The sequence below is a fragment of the Urocitellus parryii genome, chromosome 4 (assembly GCF_045843805.1).
Source record: "Urocitellus parryii isolate mUroPar1 chromosome 4, mUroPar1.hap1, whole genome shotgun sequence".
NCBI lineage: Eukaryota > Metazoa > Chordata > Mammalia > Rodentia > Sciuridae > Urocitellus > Urocitellus parryii.
In genome coordinates, this window is record NC_135534.1 from 149,811,453 (window position 1) to 149,829,523 (window position 18,071).

Genomic DNA, 18,071 nt, shown 5'->3' on the forward strand with positions numbered 1-18,071 from the left:
GAGCCTGCAAATTCACTTATTGTATTTAAATTAGTTTCAGTTTCTGCTTTTGGGAAACCCAAATGAAGACACAAGCATATTGAGGAAAAATGGCACTTTTGATAGAGCTGCCAACATTCAGGGCCAGCTAGTATCTAGGCCAACAGCATAAATTTCCAGCATGGACCCCTTTTCTCTAGATACCCAAGGACCGTGTCAAGGCAAACAGCACAGATCAGTTTAAACTACACCACAGTAAGTCACAATAATAGAAATTGATGAGAGACTATCCTTGTTGACAAAAGGATGATATTTACCAGAAGAGGGCCCTAGCTATAGAGCATTAGACAAAGTATAAGTTCTTTACATATGAACAAAAAAGTTTAGAGTTGCTTTTGTGCATAAAAGGATACTGTCAATAAAATAGACAATTCATGGCATGGGACAAAACATTCACTAATTGATAAGAGACTAATATTCAGAATATATGAAGAACACCTACAACTCAACTACAGGCTTCCAAACAAATTCCAAATGACCCAATTAAAACATTGTCAAAAGACTTGAGTAGACATATTTTCCAAAGAAGATATGAAAATGTCAATGAGCATAAGAAAAGATGATCAATGTTACCAGTCATAAGGAAATGCAAATCTAAATCACAAGGAACTACCACTCTATACCTATCAGGATGATGATTATTTAAGAAATAAAAAGAAAATAACAAGAGTTGTAAAGATTTGGAGAAATTGGAACTTGAGCCTTGCTTATGGATATGTAAAATGGTATATAGCCACTGTGGAAAACATTATAGCATTTTCTTGAAAGATTAAACAATAATTCACTTTTAGATGTATATCCAAAATAACTGAAAACAGGGACTCAGAAATATTTGTACACTGATGTTCACAGCAATATTATTCACAACAGCCAAAAGCTTAAAACAACTCAAATGTCCACTGATAGCTAAGTGGATGAATAAAATGTAGCATGTACATACAAGACAATACTCAGCCTCAAAAAAGGAAGGAAATTCTAACACATGCTACAACACTGATGAAACTGGAAAACATGCTCAGTGTAATAATCCAGGCACAGATGGACAAAAATTATACAATTCCACTTACATAAGATGCTTAGAGTAGCCAAATTCATGGAGAAAATAGAATGGTGGTTCCAGGAGCTGGGAAAAGTGTGAAAAGAGTTACTGTCTAATAGAATAAAAAATTTCTGGAGATGGATTGTGCTAAAGGTAGTTTAAGACTTTAAACTTAAAAATGGTTGAAATGGTAAAATTTGGTGTATTATACATATATGCGTGCGTGTGTGTGTGTGTGTGTGTGTGTGTGTGTGTGTGTGTGTATAGGTCAGATTTCTGGATCGTGGCTTGGAGCTCAACTTAATGTAAAAGTTATGATACTGAAGATAGATCATATTCCCATCACTAGAGGGCGAAGTCTGTTCATTTTCAACATTTTAAAAAGTACATATGTTTTAAAAGTTGAATGATGAAATTTCAATAAAGGTACACAAAAACTTGATTTTATGGTATCAACTCCTTCCTCTTTATGAAGTGAAGAGGGGAAGGGAACTTTCAAAGCTGGTGAGAACCAAAGCAGGCCCCAAGTTCACCTGGTCCCACCAGATCAAGACCTGTTGCTTGTTAGGAGTTACCATTTGTGCAGGATATTTATTCTTATGCTATATTATTGACAGGTATTGTAGCCAGTTTCCAAAGATGGCCCACAATGAACCATGTCTCCATTCAGACCTACATGCTGTCCCCTCCCACATTCAACCTGGGCTGGTACCATGACTTGTTCTAACAGATAGAATGCTCTGAAAGCGATGCTGTATAACTTCAGGGGTGAAAACATAAGAGGTCTGCAGCTTCTGCATGCTTCACATTGGAAAACTCCATGATAAACCTGGACATCCTGTGTTAAGAATGCTCAAGGAACAACAGGAAGAGGAAGAACTAAGGTTCTAACCAGTATCCTCAATGGTACTTCCAGCCAACAAACCAAAGCCAACTTTTTGAATGAGGCCAGCTTTACCTTCTGGCCATATCACCCCAGTCAACTCATAGGAGATGTCCAGTCAACTCACAGGATGACACAAATAAAATGCTATTTTAAGTCTGAAATTTTGGGTGGGTATTAACAACAATGGATAACAAATGGGAGGGGGGAAAATCCCCTTACCTGTTAGGCTGGAAAGAAACTTGATCATAACCTGTGAGTTCACACAAATCTTTCTCAAGCTCTCGGAATAGCTGCTGGTATCCTTGAGCTTGGTCCAGAGGCACAAAGGGGTGGATGTTTGCAAATTCTTTCCATGTGATGGGCTAAACAGCAAGAGAAGAGGCCAAAAATACATATGTGAATATTGTAATTGCAATAACAGCTTTAAGGATAATGATGACAATACCTCGCACCAAAAAATGCCTCCTCTTTGCTGGAGACTGTTCCAAGCACTTAAATATATTAATTCACTTAGTCTCACACAATCTTATTAAGTCATTATCTTCACTGTACATGCAACACACAGGCCACAAAGGGAACCTATAAAAAAGTCTTTACACCTTTTCAGGGATAAAAAGGCCCCCAAGTAGATTTATATCCATGAAAACACAATGAGTTTGTTCAAACTCTTACATGCACATGTATTATTCTGTCTCATCATTAAGCAGAATAATGCATAAATGTAAAAACAAATATTTCCTTTTAAAATAGAAAATTATTTTCTCTGCCTAGTGTAATTTGTCACATTAAAATAATCCCATAAATAAAAGGTATAAATTAACTTTCAGGATCCTGGCCTTGGAGATACTTATCAACCAAAACACCAGGTTACAAAATCCTCTGTTGGCATTCGGAAAAAATTTAAGCCTCAAATTCATATCCACTCCCACATTTTTTTTCATTTAAAAAAATTTGTTCTTTTTAGTTATACATGACAGTAGAATGCATTTTGACATATCATACATATATGGAGTATAACTTCCCATTCTTGTGGTTGTACATGACATGGAGTTACATGGGTCATATATTCATATATGAACAGAGGAAAGTTATGTCCTATTCATTCTACTGTCTTTCCCATTCTCATCCTCCCATACCCTTCTTTTTTTTTTAAATTTAAACTGTTTTTTTTTAAGTTGTAGATAGACACAATACTTTTATTTATTTATTTTATGTGTTGTTGAGGATGGAACCCAGTGTCTCACACATGCGAGGCAAGCACTTTATCATTGAGCTACAACCCCAGAGCCAAATTATACCCTCCTAACACAATGATTTGTAGAAAGAAGGCTTAAGGTTCTTAATTCTACTTGAGGTTAACAACCACAAATAGATAAAATTAGTTTTTATTATGATAAATTAAAAAAAAAAAAAACATCAAGCTGACACAATGGAACATGCCTGTAACCCCAGAGACTTCAGAAAGATCCCAAGATGGAGGCCAACTTGGGTACCTTATCAAAACCCTGTCTCAAAATAATAAATAAAGCCAGGCATGTTGATGCATGCCTGTAATCCCAGTGATTCAGGAGGCTTAGGAAGGAGGATTGCAAGTTAGAAGCCAGCCTCAGCAATTTAGTGAGACCCTGTATCAAAATAAAAAAATAAGAAGGTCTGGGGATGTAGTTCAGTGGTAAAAGGTTAAATCCCTAGTACCTAAATAAATAAATAAGGCTAAGAGGTAGCTCTGTGGTAGAGTACCCTAGGTTCAAGTGCCAGTATTGTCAAAAATAAATAAATAAGTTTAAAAAGAAAGGATATGAAGGTATAAATACATATCCTTTTTTTAAACTTATTTATTAATTAAATTATTTATTATTTATAATAACTTATTTATTATTATTATAACTTATTTATTATTTATAATAATTAGATGAAGGTATAAATACATCTAATTATTTTAATTTTAAAAAATATTTTTACATAGCAAAGCATGGTAGTACAGGCCTATAGTTGCAATTACTTGAGAGGATGAGGCAAGAAGGTTGCTTGAACCCATGAATTTGAGACAAGCCTGGGCAACATTAATAATAATAATAATAATAATAATAATAATAATATAGCATGAATAAGGCCCTGGATTTGATCCCCAGCACCATCAACACCCCTTAAAAAAGGTAATTTTTGCCCATATATTTAAATGGTCAACTTGTGTGAAGTATCATGGTTTCTCCCAATATTGGTGAACAGCAAGTTAAAGGATTATTGAAGTGATTATTAAGTCATAGCCCTGGTGGATTTCTCTAGATACCAGTTTCTGTACAAACTGGAAAACTGTACCTAGTAAATACCCTCTTAACAGAAGTGACCTACTTACTGTGAGTTCAGATGAGCTATTGAGCTTCATGGTACAGGATCCCTTTAAGAAGAACATCCAACATTTATCACATTAGTGATTTGCTACAGTCCATCATCAACCCTCCTCTCTCCCCACCTGGCCGCCCCTTTAACCCTCTTGCAGTGTATTAGATATGACCCAAATGGGATCAGATCAGGGCAGGACTAGAGGTAAGAAAGAAGGCCACAAACAACTACCAGTGGAATCATGCTGTGAACAAGGGAAATGTCTTTGTTCTCTAGTTTCTTCATGTACCGGACAATATTTGTTTCTGAGTGATAGCTGTGAACACAAGATACATGGTCAGGGCCAACAAAATCAGATGAGTCCACGCACATCCCCCTGAGTCACACTGACATCTACCTTCAAAATATAGAGAAATTTTGGCCACGGGCAACATGTCAACTCTACATTAGAAGGATGGGTACAGAACCCCTGACCACAGAGAATGCCTGATTCAAGAAGCTGCCTGTGGGCATAAAGAAAGGAAGTTGGGAAGAAGATAGGGTTCCTAGGTAAAAACTTCAGCCTGGCAATTGTACCTCCAAACGCCCCTCTCCCCCAACAGTGCCAGCAGAGTGAGTCCACCAGGTAACAAGGCACGCTTGGCCCAAATCAGGAATGAAATTATTAGGGTAATGATTTTCAGTAGGTGTGGCTGAGCCACAATGACCCAGACCCTATCACAATCAGCATAGAAGCAGCTCCCTAGCTTATTGCCATGACACAAGACGCAGATGTCACACAAGCCACACAAACCTGTTGAACACTTGATGTGTAAGGAATGGGCTAGTTCTCTTGAATGCAGATCCTGGAATACCTCTCCATTCCTCTCCCATGCTTTCAGCCACCAGTTCCTGCACAGAGAGACAACAGAAACTAGAGGGCCAGAACTGTGCCTGGAACCACAGTGGACATCCAGGCTTTCAGATGGCTAGGCCACAAAACATGCAAAATGATCAACCACATACCTTTAAAAGCCAAAACTATTAAACTCTTAGAAAAAAATATAGGAGCAAATCTACATAACCTTGAGTATAGTGGTGGTTTCTTACATATGACACCAAAGGCAAGAACAGCAAAAGAAAAAAAGTAGATAAATTGTGATTGCAGTAAAAATAAAAATCATTTGGGCTAGGAGTGTAGCTCAGTTGGCCCTGGGTTCTGTCCCTAGCATCACAAAGATAATTAATTAAAAACATTTGTCCATCAAAGGATACTATCAAGAATGACAAGAGAACCCACCAAGTAGGAGAAAATATTTGTGAATCATGTATCTGACAGAAGTTTAATATCCAGAACATGTAACTAAATACATGGTTTGCTCTTCATTTTTTCCCCAGGCTCAGAGTATGGCCATCTTGAACCCTATATGAGTGGCTCCAGAAATATTCTTCAAATGGATAGACCAAATAAATGTGATTAAATTTTGCACAGTGTACCAGGGGGGAAGCTTACTCAGTCCTGTTTAATTAATAAATGAAGTTCAAAAGAGCATATTGTGAAGCTGCTTTGGTAATTTACGATTAGTATCTGGGTGCTGCAGTCCTCTTCCAAAGAGAGCATACACAGGCAACCAAGATGGCAACGTTCAGCACTCTGTGGGTATTTCTACTTCTGCAGTATGACTTTCTTTCATTAACTTATTCAACAAATAGTCACTGAGTGATTACTATGAACCAAGCAGTGCAGTGTCTAGGTAGCTGCTGACTACTCTCCTCCCACGGAACCAGAACCCTGCTCCTGGCTTTTCCTTGCTACTTCATTATTTTAGAAACCAACTCAGTCATGCTGAAGTGATTACATTTCTTGATCCTCTTGGTCTTTGTGGCTGTTTCCCCCCAGTGTTTGCAATACCTCTAAACCTACCTTCCTTCTCCATTGTGCCATGTGGGGTAACTCCTACTTATCTTTGAGATCTTAGCTTAGACCAAATCAATGCAAGCCTTGGTGAGGAGCACACCCTCTGTGCTCCCAGAGCACCTTCACACATCACCTAGCATATCACCTGGACTGTAATGCTGTGCTTGCGTGTCTGGATCCTCTCTGAACTATGCTCAGTGAGGGCAGGGACCGTGCACAATTCCCCACTGTATCCTCAAGGCCTAGCATAGTACCTGGCACATATTAGGTCCTCAATAATTATTTATAAATAAATGAGTATCATAACTTTTCCCCAGAATTGACATAAACCAAGATGCTAATGTCATGAATCTTTGTATTAGGAATAGTTTGAATTAAACATCATTAATAATACTTCCAACTAGCCTGGCTGCATGGTCCTGACTGGAGCCCTACAGCAATGGCCTTTAGCTGTCAGCAGTCACAGGAACAAGGGACAGTCAGTGGTGTAATTTTAACAGCAGGCTGCCCAATGTCATACCTGGGCACTCTCTCCCTCACACTCTTTAACACCCTCCCTAAGAGTCATTAGGAGGAATGCATGATTTTACTTTACTTACTGCAGATGACTCACAGCCAAAGATCCATAACAAATCATCGAGATCTTTTTCATTGACTGTTTCATCAAGAGAAATACCAAGCTACAGAAACAAAAACAAAATGAAAAACATCAACTCTAAACTCCAAGGATCAGTGGAGGAACCGAGAGGAGAGATCAAAGAGGAGAAGGTGGTGGACAAAATTTCTGGTCAATCCAAAATATCAATATACCAGTCAATCCAAGTTGACCCTTAGGGGATGGCAACTAGACCAGGCTGAGACTTCATAAGGGTTAGAGTTCTGCAAGCCACTTGTGGATTCAATAGTCCAATGGCTATTGAGTTCAAGGGCACTCCTATTAGAACTAAATATGCTTGACTTTTTCTCCACTTAACTTACTTTATTTATATCAATCATTTAATAGAGACTTGTCCTTGAACAGTGTGTATGAAAACACAAAGACTCAGGAAAGCTGTAAGGAAACTATTTGAAAAGGTCCCAATGTTCTAAACTGGTATTTACAAAAACAGGCTGTGCCCAAAGTCCCAACATATTTTTAAATAAAAAGAAAAACTTTTAATGAGAAAAGTCATGAAAAAATTAAAGAATTGGTAAAAATACAGAAAAGTTGACTTACTGTGCCATCCTCAAAGAGCCGAAAATTGATTTGCCGCTGGGCAGCCCTGCTCAATACCTCTTTCACTGAGCAGCCACACTGAACCTTCAAGGTGTCAAAGAACAGGTCATGCTGGAGTTTATGCCCTGCTCGCCTGAGACCTGGATAAGACAGGGAGCCACCAGTTACTGACACAAAAACATGCTCCTCAGCCATTTATATCCCACAGAGAAATAGAGCACTTCTACTATAGACTACTCCTGATCCTGGCCAATGTTTTACCTTTATTACTAATGCAATAGAAAATTATGAAATAAATACTAAAAAAAGAAGAAAGATCATCGTTATCACCAACAAGAAATCAGTACTGCTTACATTTTGGTGTGTATTCCTCCAGAAATGGTGATGGTGGGGGTGGGGGAGGAAGATAAGGTTTATATATTTTGTTACACTTTTTTAGAGCTAAAATATGAGTATCTTTGTTTTTCTATAGATTGATATCCATCATTATTTTCAATAGCTGTGTAAGGTCAAACATGGATATACCATAATTTAGTTGCATTATTAAACTTTATCATGTATAACAGATCTTTATTTTTCCCCCTTGTGTTCTTCTAAGCTTCTGGTTAAAGGAAAAGAGTAAAAAGAAAAAAGGAAAATGCGTCTAAAGTCCATCAGTGTTAACTCCCTGTGACAAGGATAAAGGAAAATAATTTAATAGTTCAAAAAATAATAATGTTGAAAACTGGGGCTGGGGATGTGGCTCAAGCGGTAGCGCGCTTGCCTGGCATGCGTGCGGCCCGGGTTCGATCCTCAGCACCACATACCAACAAAGATGTTGTGTCCGCCGAGAACTAAAAAATAAATATTAAAAATTCTCTCTCTCTCTCTCTCTCTCTCTCTCTCTCTCTCTCTCTCTCTCCTCTCTCACTCTCTCTTTATAAAAAATAATAATAATAATAATGTTGAAAAAAAAAAGAAAAAAAAAGAATGTTGAAAACTCTCTATGAAAGACTGAATGTAAAAGTTAAAAATGTTTCAATGGGCATGCTTTACATACTTATTTTATTATGAATTTTAGATATATCCCTAGAAATTTAATTTCTAGATAAAATTATAGGGACATTTTTAAAGCATTTGATATGTAAAGTGTCATCATACCCAAATGTTATCAGCATTTCTTATTTATTGTGGTACTGGGAACTGAACCTAGAGGCAGTCTACCACTGAGCTACATCCCCATCCCTTTTTTACTTTGAGACAGGATCTTGCTAAATTGCAGAGGCTGGCCTCAAACTTGCAATCTTCTTGCCTAAGCCTCCCAAGTCACTGGGAGTATAGGCATGTAGACTGTCCCTCTCAGCATTCTTCTTAGTCTTTGCCAAAGTGATAGATAAATACTACTTGTATTTTCTTGATTAATAGTGAGGTTGAGATTTTGTATATTCATTGGCCATTTACTTGTATATTTCTTTCTAAATTACATTTCGTGTCCTTTGCTCATTTTTCCATCAGAATGTTCATTTTTTTCTGTGTTTAGGGGTATAGAAAGAGCACAGTATATATTAAAACTATTCATACTCAGTCTATCATAGATGTTGAAAATATTTTTTCTGGTTTCTCATTTGACTTTTAATTTTGCATTTGGTATTGGACATGCCCCAAATTTTCCATTTTTCTTACTCAGATTTATCAGTCTTATTATGCCTCAAAATTTTGAAACAGATAACTGACTTACCTTCAGACAAAATCAAAGTGGCATTATGTACCCTCCTAGCAATATGCTTCAGCCCTTGGGAACCATGGTAGATTGCAAACATGGCAGCCATATTTGCCAAGAGGGCCTAAAAGAATAAAAAACATTTAAGGAATCATGTGCAACAATGTCACAGAACATGATTATTGGGAGGGGGAAATTATACAACTTGTGTTGCCAAAACTGAAAACAGGAACAACACAAAATAATCGTATTTCCTGCATTTTTTAATGATAGTTGGGGATCATTGTGAACTGCCTGATTACCTGAGGGTAAAGACAACATCCAAATCACTCTGAAGTCACTATATTAAACCTTCAGACTTAATTATTATAGAGGGATCTCATTAATGCAACATAACCATGACACCCATGAGGGGGACAAGCAGGCTCCTATCCAGCATCAAAAAGCATATTAAAATAAATAAATAAATAAAAAATAAAGCAATATTTGATGTTGGAAGACAATAGAGCAAGAAAACTTTCAGAGGAAAAAAATTAGATCTGAGAATTTTATACTCAAATAGTTCTTCAAGAATGAAAGAAAAAAAGCAGCAAACAATTTCTAAATACTCAAAAAATTTCTCAGAGATGCCAGGTGTGGTAGAGCATGCCTATAATCCCATTGACTGGGGAGGCTGAAGCAGAAGGATCACAGGTTCAAAGCCAGCTTCAACAACTTAGCAAGGTCCTAAGTAACTTAGTGAGACCCTGTCTCTAAATAAAAATAAATAAATAAATAAATAAATAAATGGGATGTGATTCAGTGGTTGAATGCCCTTGGGTTCAATCTCTGGTTTAAAAATAGATAGATGGATAGATAGATAGAGAGATATAGATAGATAGCTCAGGAAACACAATTCTCCTGAGGTCTTAAATAGAACACTAAAAACCGAATTTTACCCAATCAGTAGATGAGCAGAGCTGTGGTGTAGCTAATAGCAAAGTGAAAGCTTGTAATGTTATTAAAAGTTCTGCATTTGATCCCCAACACTCCCTCCCGTAAAAGAAATGAATGGAGAATTTGTGACCATAGACTGCCAAAACTAAAAACGTGGGAAGAAAAGAAATAAAGCCAAAATGAGCTGGTAGGAGATATACTGGATGACCCAATGAAAACAAGGTCATTTTCTCAAGTAATCTCTCGCTTAACCATTGGATTGAGGTTTCAGAAAAATATTTACAGGAAAGTGTGAGTTGCGTGTTACAGAAATAAGAAAGAAAGAGCATTGGAACCTCACTGAGATAAGGGACCCCTGTGTGAGGGGGTCCTGAATGAGGAACAATAGATGACCCACTGTGATAGCATCTGGGGTAGGGGAGAGAGAAAACGAAGGCAGCTAGGGTCAGAAGCCAAAATGAATGGTGTCTCAAGAGAAAATGATGGATGTCCACATCCTACTTCTCCTCTTGGTCTCATTCCTCACTTGCTTTTTCACCCTAGAGCCTACCAAAGAGCAGCATTCCAACCATTCACTGTCATCCCAGGTAACTGGTCCAATTCAAGTCTCTCATTTGCTACCTGCACAGCCCACTCTACTCTCCCACGGTCTCTCCTCTCTCAGTATAGTGATCCCTAATGTACTAGGTAAGCAGTTCAAGGTCTACCTACCTTCATGGCAATCTCTCCAGGATGGGAAGGAGCATTTCACAAAACAGAGACCGTACTCAACTGAGAAATACAGTAAACACTTTAAAGTTGAATAATGTTCAATGTGGGATCTATTTTTGCTAGGTACACCTTTTCTCTGCTAGAAGAAATATCTCTATGGGGCCATTGCAAAACAAGAAACATTTTGGAAACGATGTCATAAAGGAAGTTAGCAATCAATGAAGAAAATGAGGAGGAAAAGACAACATCAGAGAAAAAAGAAATAGACTTTCCTGGACTAGAAGTTCCCAGGAAAGCACTGACATGCTTATAGACTCCATACACCAATCAGAGATAAATACAGAATGATCACAGCACATTGCCGCTGTGGAGAGGTTAGCATGAAATAGAGAATCCATGGCACAGTGTGCTCAAATGCCCACGGCCGTGCTGCCAGGGAACAGAAACCAGACCTGATATTCACAGAACATCCTGGAAGCCTCCTTCACTACAGTCTTCTGGAGGCTGGTTCATGTCCCTTTTTAGTTTAGAAATGAGTCTTTCCATAACCAGGAGACTATATGACTGGACAACTATATGAGTGTACAACAAATTAATAGGAAGTATAAAATCACTTCTAAAAGTCTTTGAAAAGGGTAAAAGCCAGTGGTATAGCACTTGCCTAGCATTTGTAAAGTCCTGGGTTTAACCCCCACTGATGCAAAATAAATAAATAGATCAATAAATAAATAAAACTAAACGTAAGAAATTAATTTTTTTTTTACATTAAAAAATGAAAACCCTGGGGCTGGGGTTGTGGTTCAGTGGTAGAGTGCTCACCCTGCACATGCGAGTCCCTGGGTTTGATCCTCAGCAATATATAAAAATAAATAAATAAAACAAAGGTATTGTGTCCATGTACAACTAAAAAAAAATGAAAAAAAAAGAAAAAAGAAAACCTGTGGTGCATGCCTGCAATCCCAGCGGCTCAGGAGGTTGAGGCAGGATGATCAAAGGCAGCCTTAGCAAAAGCAAGGTGCTAAGCAATTCAGTGAGATCTTGTCTCTAAATAAAATGCAAAATAGGGCTGGGGATGTGGCACAGTGGTTGAGTGCCCCTGAGTTCATTCCCTGGTACTAAAAAAAATAAGACGTTTGAAAAGCATAAAATTTTTTTTCAGTACTTAGTATGAAAAAGCATCAGAATATCAAAATAAGATCAGAGAAACAAAGAGACCAAAAAAATTTCAAATTTCTTTGATATATCAGAGAAACTTAAAAATACTTAAAAAACTTAAAAATCAAGATATTTAATTAAAGGCAACAAATAATCATGAAAAAATATTCAAAATCATGAGTTACTACAGAAATGCAAATCAAAAGCACAATGAGGGCTGGGGAAGCACACTTGTCAGGCATGTGTAGAGGGCACTGGGTTAGATCCTCAGCACCACATAAAATAAATAGATAAAATAGATAAATAAATAAATAAATAAATAAAGGTATTGTGTCCATTTACAAATAAAAAAAAAATATTTAAAAAAAAAAAGCACAATGAGGGGCTGGGATTGTGGCTCAGTGGTGGAGCGCTCGCCTAGCACGGGCGACCCTGGTTTGATCCTCAGCACCACATAAAAATAAAGGTATTATGTTGTGTCCATTTACACCTAAAAAATAAATATTAAAAACAAAAAAGCACAATGAGATACCACTTCATGCCCATTAGGACAGCTAGACCCAAAAGACACAGGCAGTAACAAGTTTGGGGGGAAAAGTGGAAAAATTTGAAACTTCATCTTCTAGTAGGGATGTAAAAGAGAGCAACCACTTTGATAAATAGTTCCTCAAAAAGTCAAATGTAGAATTTTCATATGACCCAGTAATTCCACTCCTGGGTATCTATCCAAAAGAACTGAAAACATGTTTGCACAAAAACTTGCACAAAAAATATTCACAGAAACATTATTTATAATGTCCAAAATTGGAAACAATGCAAATATCCATCAAGTGATTAGTGGATAGACAAAATGTAGTATATCCACACAGGAAGCCATAAAAATAAAACAATTCATGTTACAATATGGATGAGCCTTGAAAACATGCACATTTAAAGAAGCCATGTGCAAAAGCCCATATGTTATACAATCTCATTTACATGAACCATCCAGAGTAAGCAAATCTGCAAAGATAGAAAGCAGAGTAGTGGTTGGCAGGCTCTGTGAAAGGAGAGGTAAGGGGAATGATTGCTTAATGGGAAAAGGTCTCTTTTTGGAGTGATGAAAATGATCTGAAATTTAATACTCATGATGGTTGCACAACCTTGTGAATATACTTAAATTGGTGAATTCTGTGGTGAGTTGTAGCTCAATAAAAAAAAAGCTAATGAAATATAAATTGTTTCTCAATGCACCCGACTTTGGAAAAGCTAATAAACGAGCAATTTTTGGCTGAAAGTGAAAAATATGAGAACATGATGAGAATTCCAACATCTGTAATGTCGAAAGTTTATAGAAAGATTTTTTAAATAATCCATTAACAGACTTCCAGAGATTTAAAAAAAAAATAGTCATGCCCCATGAGTGATTCAAAAATAAGACCCCATTTGAACCCCATAATGCCAAGAGGAAAAATGCAGGATTGAGAATATGAAAGAGTTGCTACGAGCAGCAGAAGGCCAGCGACGAACAGCACAATAGGAACAACTCAAAATATATCAGTCATCTTCTAACAAAGAAGGGAAATTTTTATCCTCACAAATAGAACAATAGTTATATGAATAACTGCTTTATGCAACAGTTATGAAAAGGAACACATGAAATAGATGATGGAAAATTAGAAGACTACCAAATGAAAAGACAAAAGCCAGATGAAACAGTTTGGCAATTCCTAGGGCAAACATAATTTTTTTTTTTTTTTTTGATGGTGCTAGGGATTGAACCCAGGGCCTTGTGTATGTGAAGCAAGCACTCTACCAACTGAGCTGTATTCCCAGCCCTGGCAAACATAATTTTAATAATTGCTTTCTTAAAAAAATAGCCACCAGCTGGGCTAGAATTGTGGCTCAGAGGTAGAGCACTTGCCTAGCAAGTGTGAGGCCCTGGGTTCGATCCTCAGCACCACATTAAAATAAATAAAATAAAGGTATTGTGTCCAACTCAACTAAAAAATAAATATTAAAAAAAAAAAATGATAGCCACCAGCATGGTGGCACACACCTGTAATCCCAGAGATTCCGGAGGCTGTGGCAAGAGGATCAAAAGTTCAAAGCCAGCCTCAGCAATTTAGTGAAGCCTTAAGCAGCTTGGTGAACCCTGTCTCAAAAAGTGCTATGGATGTGGCTCAGTGGTTAAGCACTCCTGGGTTTAATCACTGGTACCAAAAAAAAAAAAAGGAGGTTTACAGCCCAAGGTAAATGATGAAATCTGAGTTATATGTGAATTGAAATAGTTTAGGAAGCAGAAACTTTTCTTCCTTGAAGGTAGCCCAAGTTCCCCTGGAAAATGAATTTTAACACTGGAAGCAGAAAACTGACTTTCTGAATGGACTTAGGACCAGACACAACTTCTGGAAGGACATGGGCATAAAGGGCAAGACAGGAGCAGACAGCTCCCAAGGAAGAGAAGATACAGAAGCAGAGAATTAAAAAAACAGAACAGAAATTACAGAAAGGAAAGGCATCATATAAAGATCAACTTATTGTTCAATGCAAGCAAAGCCTTTAACAACTGGTTCCTTCCTGTGCCACTGGATAATCAGAAGATCTTTCACCTGAAAAAGGGCAGCCACCTTCCTGAGGCAAAAAGTAATGAAGATGAAAATTATCAAGACCAGTGGCTGTAGAACCAACTACAGAAAGACCTTATTATCCACTGCCTCTGTGGAAACGTGTTCTAAAACCTCCTGGCAATTCTTGGAGCCAACACCCTCTGAAAGAAAAATGCCATACCTCCCACTGAGGTGTCTGTGAGATTTTTCATTGTCCCCAACCTCTAATGGAAAAGATGCACCTACCATGGATACTATGCTCAGGAGGGGTCTTCTACCTTGTCCTACGAGGTGGTTTGATTTCAAAGCCCTCTTACCTAAGCCTCGGAGCAACTTTGAGGACGGTCAAAAGCGTAGGAAGTGTATCCCTTAATCCCATCATTTTCAGGAATGCTTTTCATGAGCTCTGAAAGTGCCCCATAGCCAACACCAATTGGCCAGTGTGGACCATCCCCTCCAGCACCTCTGCCTTGCAGACCTCATTCCTGAAGCATGTCCATTCCAGTCCTAAATAGAGTATCCCAGTCTCCACCCAGAATGAACCTGCCCCATGGCCAAGAAAGGTACAGACCCTGATCCACATCTGTTATAAACACTCTTAAAATACACGTAAACAAAAAGTGAAGAGTAGCCCCTTTGTCCCTTGGTCTTAGCCTGTTCAAGATCTGAAGATGTGATTTTTAGGTAAAATAAAAATGAACAATGTTCTTTGTTTTTTATTAAAACATTTATGTAGTGAATATATAGGCAATGCATGTATACACAGAACATCAATAAAAGACACTCTATTTTGGTTCTGACAAGACCACAAGACTTCTTATTAAGATCTTGCCCTTCTAGTGTGCACACTGTTCAGCAGGCGGTGAATGAGTAAACAAAGGAGTGAATGAACGAGTAGCTCACTCATGTAGATTTTAAGGTAGCTCACTTCTGCAGATTAGCAGGCAGGTCAGATATGTGATTTACCTGAGCTGTGCAGATGTTGCTGGTAGCTTTGTCTCTCCGGATATGTTGCTCCCTGGTTTGAAGAGCAAGACGATACACTTCTTTCCCGGTGGCATCCCTGGACCAAGATAATGTGTCCAGTTAGCACAGGTATGTAACACTAGGAGGTGCCATAAACCAGCTTCTTTCCTTCTGAGATGAACTGAATTCAGAAAATTTACTTGGGTGTGAGTTCAAATTTCCAAAACCTTCTCTTCAAAATAGGACTAACTGATATTTAGTTTATACTTTTGAAGCACTGAAACATATACAGTGAGGCTAGAAATGTGGAAATAAAATAAAAGTTTCCAGGATTACCCTGCCTAACATAATGTTAAATTAAATTTCACTCTGAGCTTCTTAGCAACAGATGAAAAATAAAAATACTTAAAATACAGCTTTCTCTGACAGTTGTACCAGAAGTATGAAAAGAACTGAATGGCTATTAACACACACCCACACACACACACAAAAAAAAAAGTAATAATAATAATCATAATCATAATAGTCTTACTACTTGTCTCTAAAATTTTCCTCTCCCTAATACAATTGGAAATTTTGATAAGAATCAGTCTTAATCTTTATTTCATCAACTTATGGGACCTACTTTTCAGAAAGATAAAAAGTTCATTATCAAAATCAGTCAATAAGCCAGGCATGGTGGCACTTGCCTGTAATCCCAGAGGCTTGGGAGGCTGAGGCAGAAGGATTGTGAATTCAAAGCCAGCCTCAGCAACCTAGAGAGACCCTGTCTTACAATAAAGAATAAAAAGAGCTGGGGATGCGGGTCAGTGGTTAAGCTCCCCAAGTTCAAACACCACTACCGAAAAAAAAAAAAAAAAAAAACACTTAAAAAAATCAGCCAACAGTAACTAACACACTAACTTTTTAAATTAGAAAGCCCTCTGCCTCATCCGTGATGAAGAAAGGACATCAATAAGATAAGTTCATGCAAGAGTAGTTGATGAGACTGTTTCTACACTAAAAAGCTGTTACACAAATTGAGAGTATTTCAAAATTTTATATCACCCTTACATCACTCACTATATTCAGCCTACTCATTTATGTTCAACAGTTCAGCTTTTAGCAAAATGATTATGCTAAATATCCCCAGCAATATTCCTGGCAGTCCTCTGAATTCTTCATCGGAAAAGCTTTATGAATGAGAAGCACTTGAGAAAGTACATCTGAAAATTACTTCAATGTCAAGTGGCAGACGCCTCTGGGAAGTGACAGAAATCACTTAATGTGCTCTTTGTCACCTCTCATTGCACTTGTCTTTACATAACTATGTGGTATGAGAATACTTATGATAAACAAACTAGGTAGACACAAAATGCACCTAAAATATTGAGTGTCTCAAGGTTTTCGTCAACCTAAACGAATGCATTTACATGACTAAACACCAATATATGGTAAATTATACACACATTTCTTCAAATATGTACAAAATTTAGGGTGTTTGAGAAGTACTAGTTCATATCCCGGACTCTCCCACCTTAATCTGTGCTGTACATTTGTTTCATTAAAACTCAACATTTGTGATCAGAAGGAACAGGAAAGGAACCACAATAAAGGGGGGGTAGGGTGGGCAACAGGAGCTGCTTTACCTTGTGACCCCTACCATCCTTCCAGGCATCATCCTCACCAAGCTTTCTCTGACAGCAAAAAAGGCTGCATGTGGTCCACCGTAGCCCAGTGGCACTCCAAATCTCTGTGAGTTGCCCAGGGCAATATCCACCCCAAACTCTCCTGGTGGCCTCAAGATACACAGGGCTAGAAGGTCAGTAGCACAGCAGGTCAGGGTCTGGAAAGGAAAGAAAGGGTGGAGTTGCCGCCTTCGCCTGAGAGCAGAGCACATAATAACTAGATCTACGACAGCTGGTTCATGTTCAGTGAAGTCCATTTGCTCCTTCATTCTTTGAACAAATATTCAGAGGGCCTGCTATTTTATTTATGAACAAAATATATCAAGAGAAAGGAATAGGTAGGAGTTTCTCCATTCCTTGTAATAAGGGTAAAGAAATTAAGACATCAAAAGATGGATAGATAGACAGACACAAGATGGGACACACCTCCCTGAACTCCCCCAAGGAGGTCTGCCTACCCCAGTCTCATGGGCTCTCTCCACAAGTTCTGTAAAGTCTTCCACCTTCCCCTCCGTATCTGGGTATTGGAACAACACCCCACTGACATCTTTTCCACTGAAGTCCATTTCATGGGGTAACTTCAGCTCAATGAGGACTCCACGGTGTCTGGAAAAAAGAAGACAAAGAACAATCATGTTTTGGCTTTCCAAGGGAAAATTAAGTGAACTACAGTTCCTTTTCCCTGATGTCCTCCCAGCCCCACCCCATCCCACACCTGGCCCTTCCATGGTAACAGGACTTCACACCAACTCCAGGGCATCCAACAGCTCAGCTTCTTCCCCTCTCTCCTTTCTACCCCTAGCACTCTCCTCCTTCAACCTTTCCATTAGAACCTACTCCTGAGAGAGAACCAGGAGCACCACTTCCTAAGGCAGAAGGAAAAACAGCTGAAACCACAGAGCCACCACCACTTTGACCTGGGATCAGTT

At 38.2% G+C, this 18,071-nt stretch overlaps 1 protein-coding gene across 1 annotated transcript in view; it reads right to left on the reverse strand.

Annotated features, from left to right (window-relative positions):
* The window catches only part of Gldc (glycine decarboxylase), an 88,801-nt gene that overhangs the window by 37,549 nt on the left and 33,181 nt on the right, over positions 1-18,071 (reverse strand). The window contains exons 6-15 of the mRNA XM_026391489.2: positions 17,601-17,748; positions 17,104-17,300; positions 15,476-15,572; positions 9,138-9,243; positions 7,421-7,560; positions 6,804-6,884; positions 5,101-5,198; positions 4,539-4,623; positions 4,321-4,362; positions 2,184-2,326 (exon numbers count right to left, since the gene is read on the reverse strand). Of these exons, the coding sequence (XP_026247274.1) occupies positions 2,184-2,326; positions 4,321-4,362; positions 4,539-4,623; positions 5,101-5,198; positions 6,804-6,884; positions 7,421-7,560; positions 9,138-9,243; positions 15,476-15,572; positions 17,104-17,300; positions 17,601-17,748 (1,137 nt within the window). The remainder of the gene's footprint in view (positions 1-2,183; positions 2,327-4,320; positions 4,363-4,538; positions 4,624-5,100; positions 5,199-6,803; positions 6,885-7,420; positions 7,561-9,137; positions 9,244-15,475; positions 15,573-17,103; positions 17,301-17,600; positions 17,749-18,071) is intronic.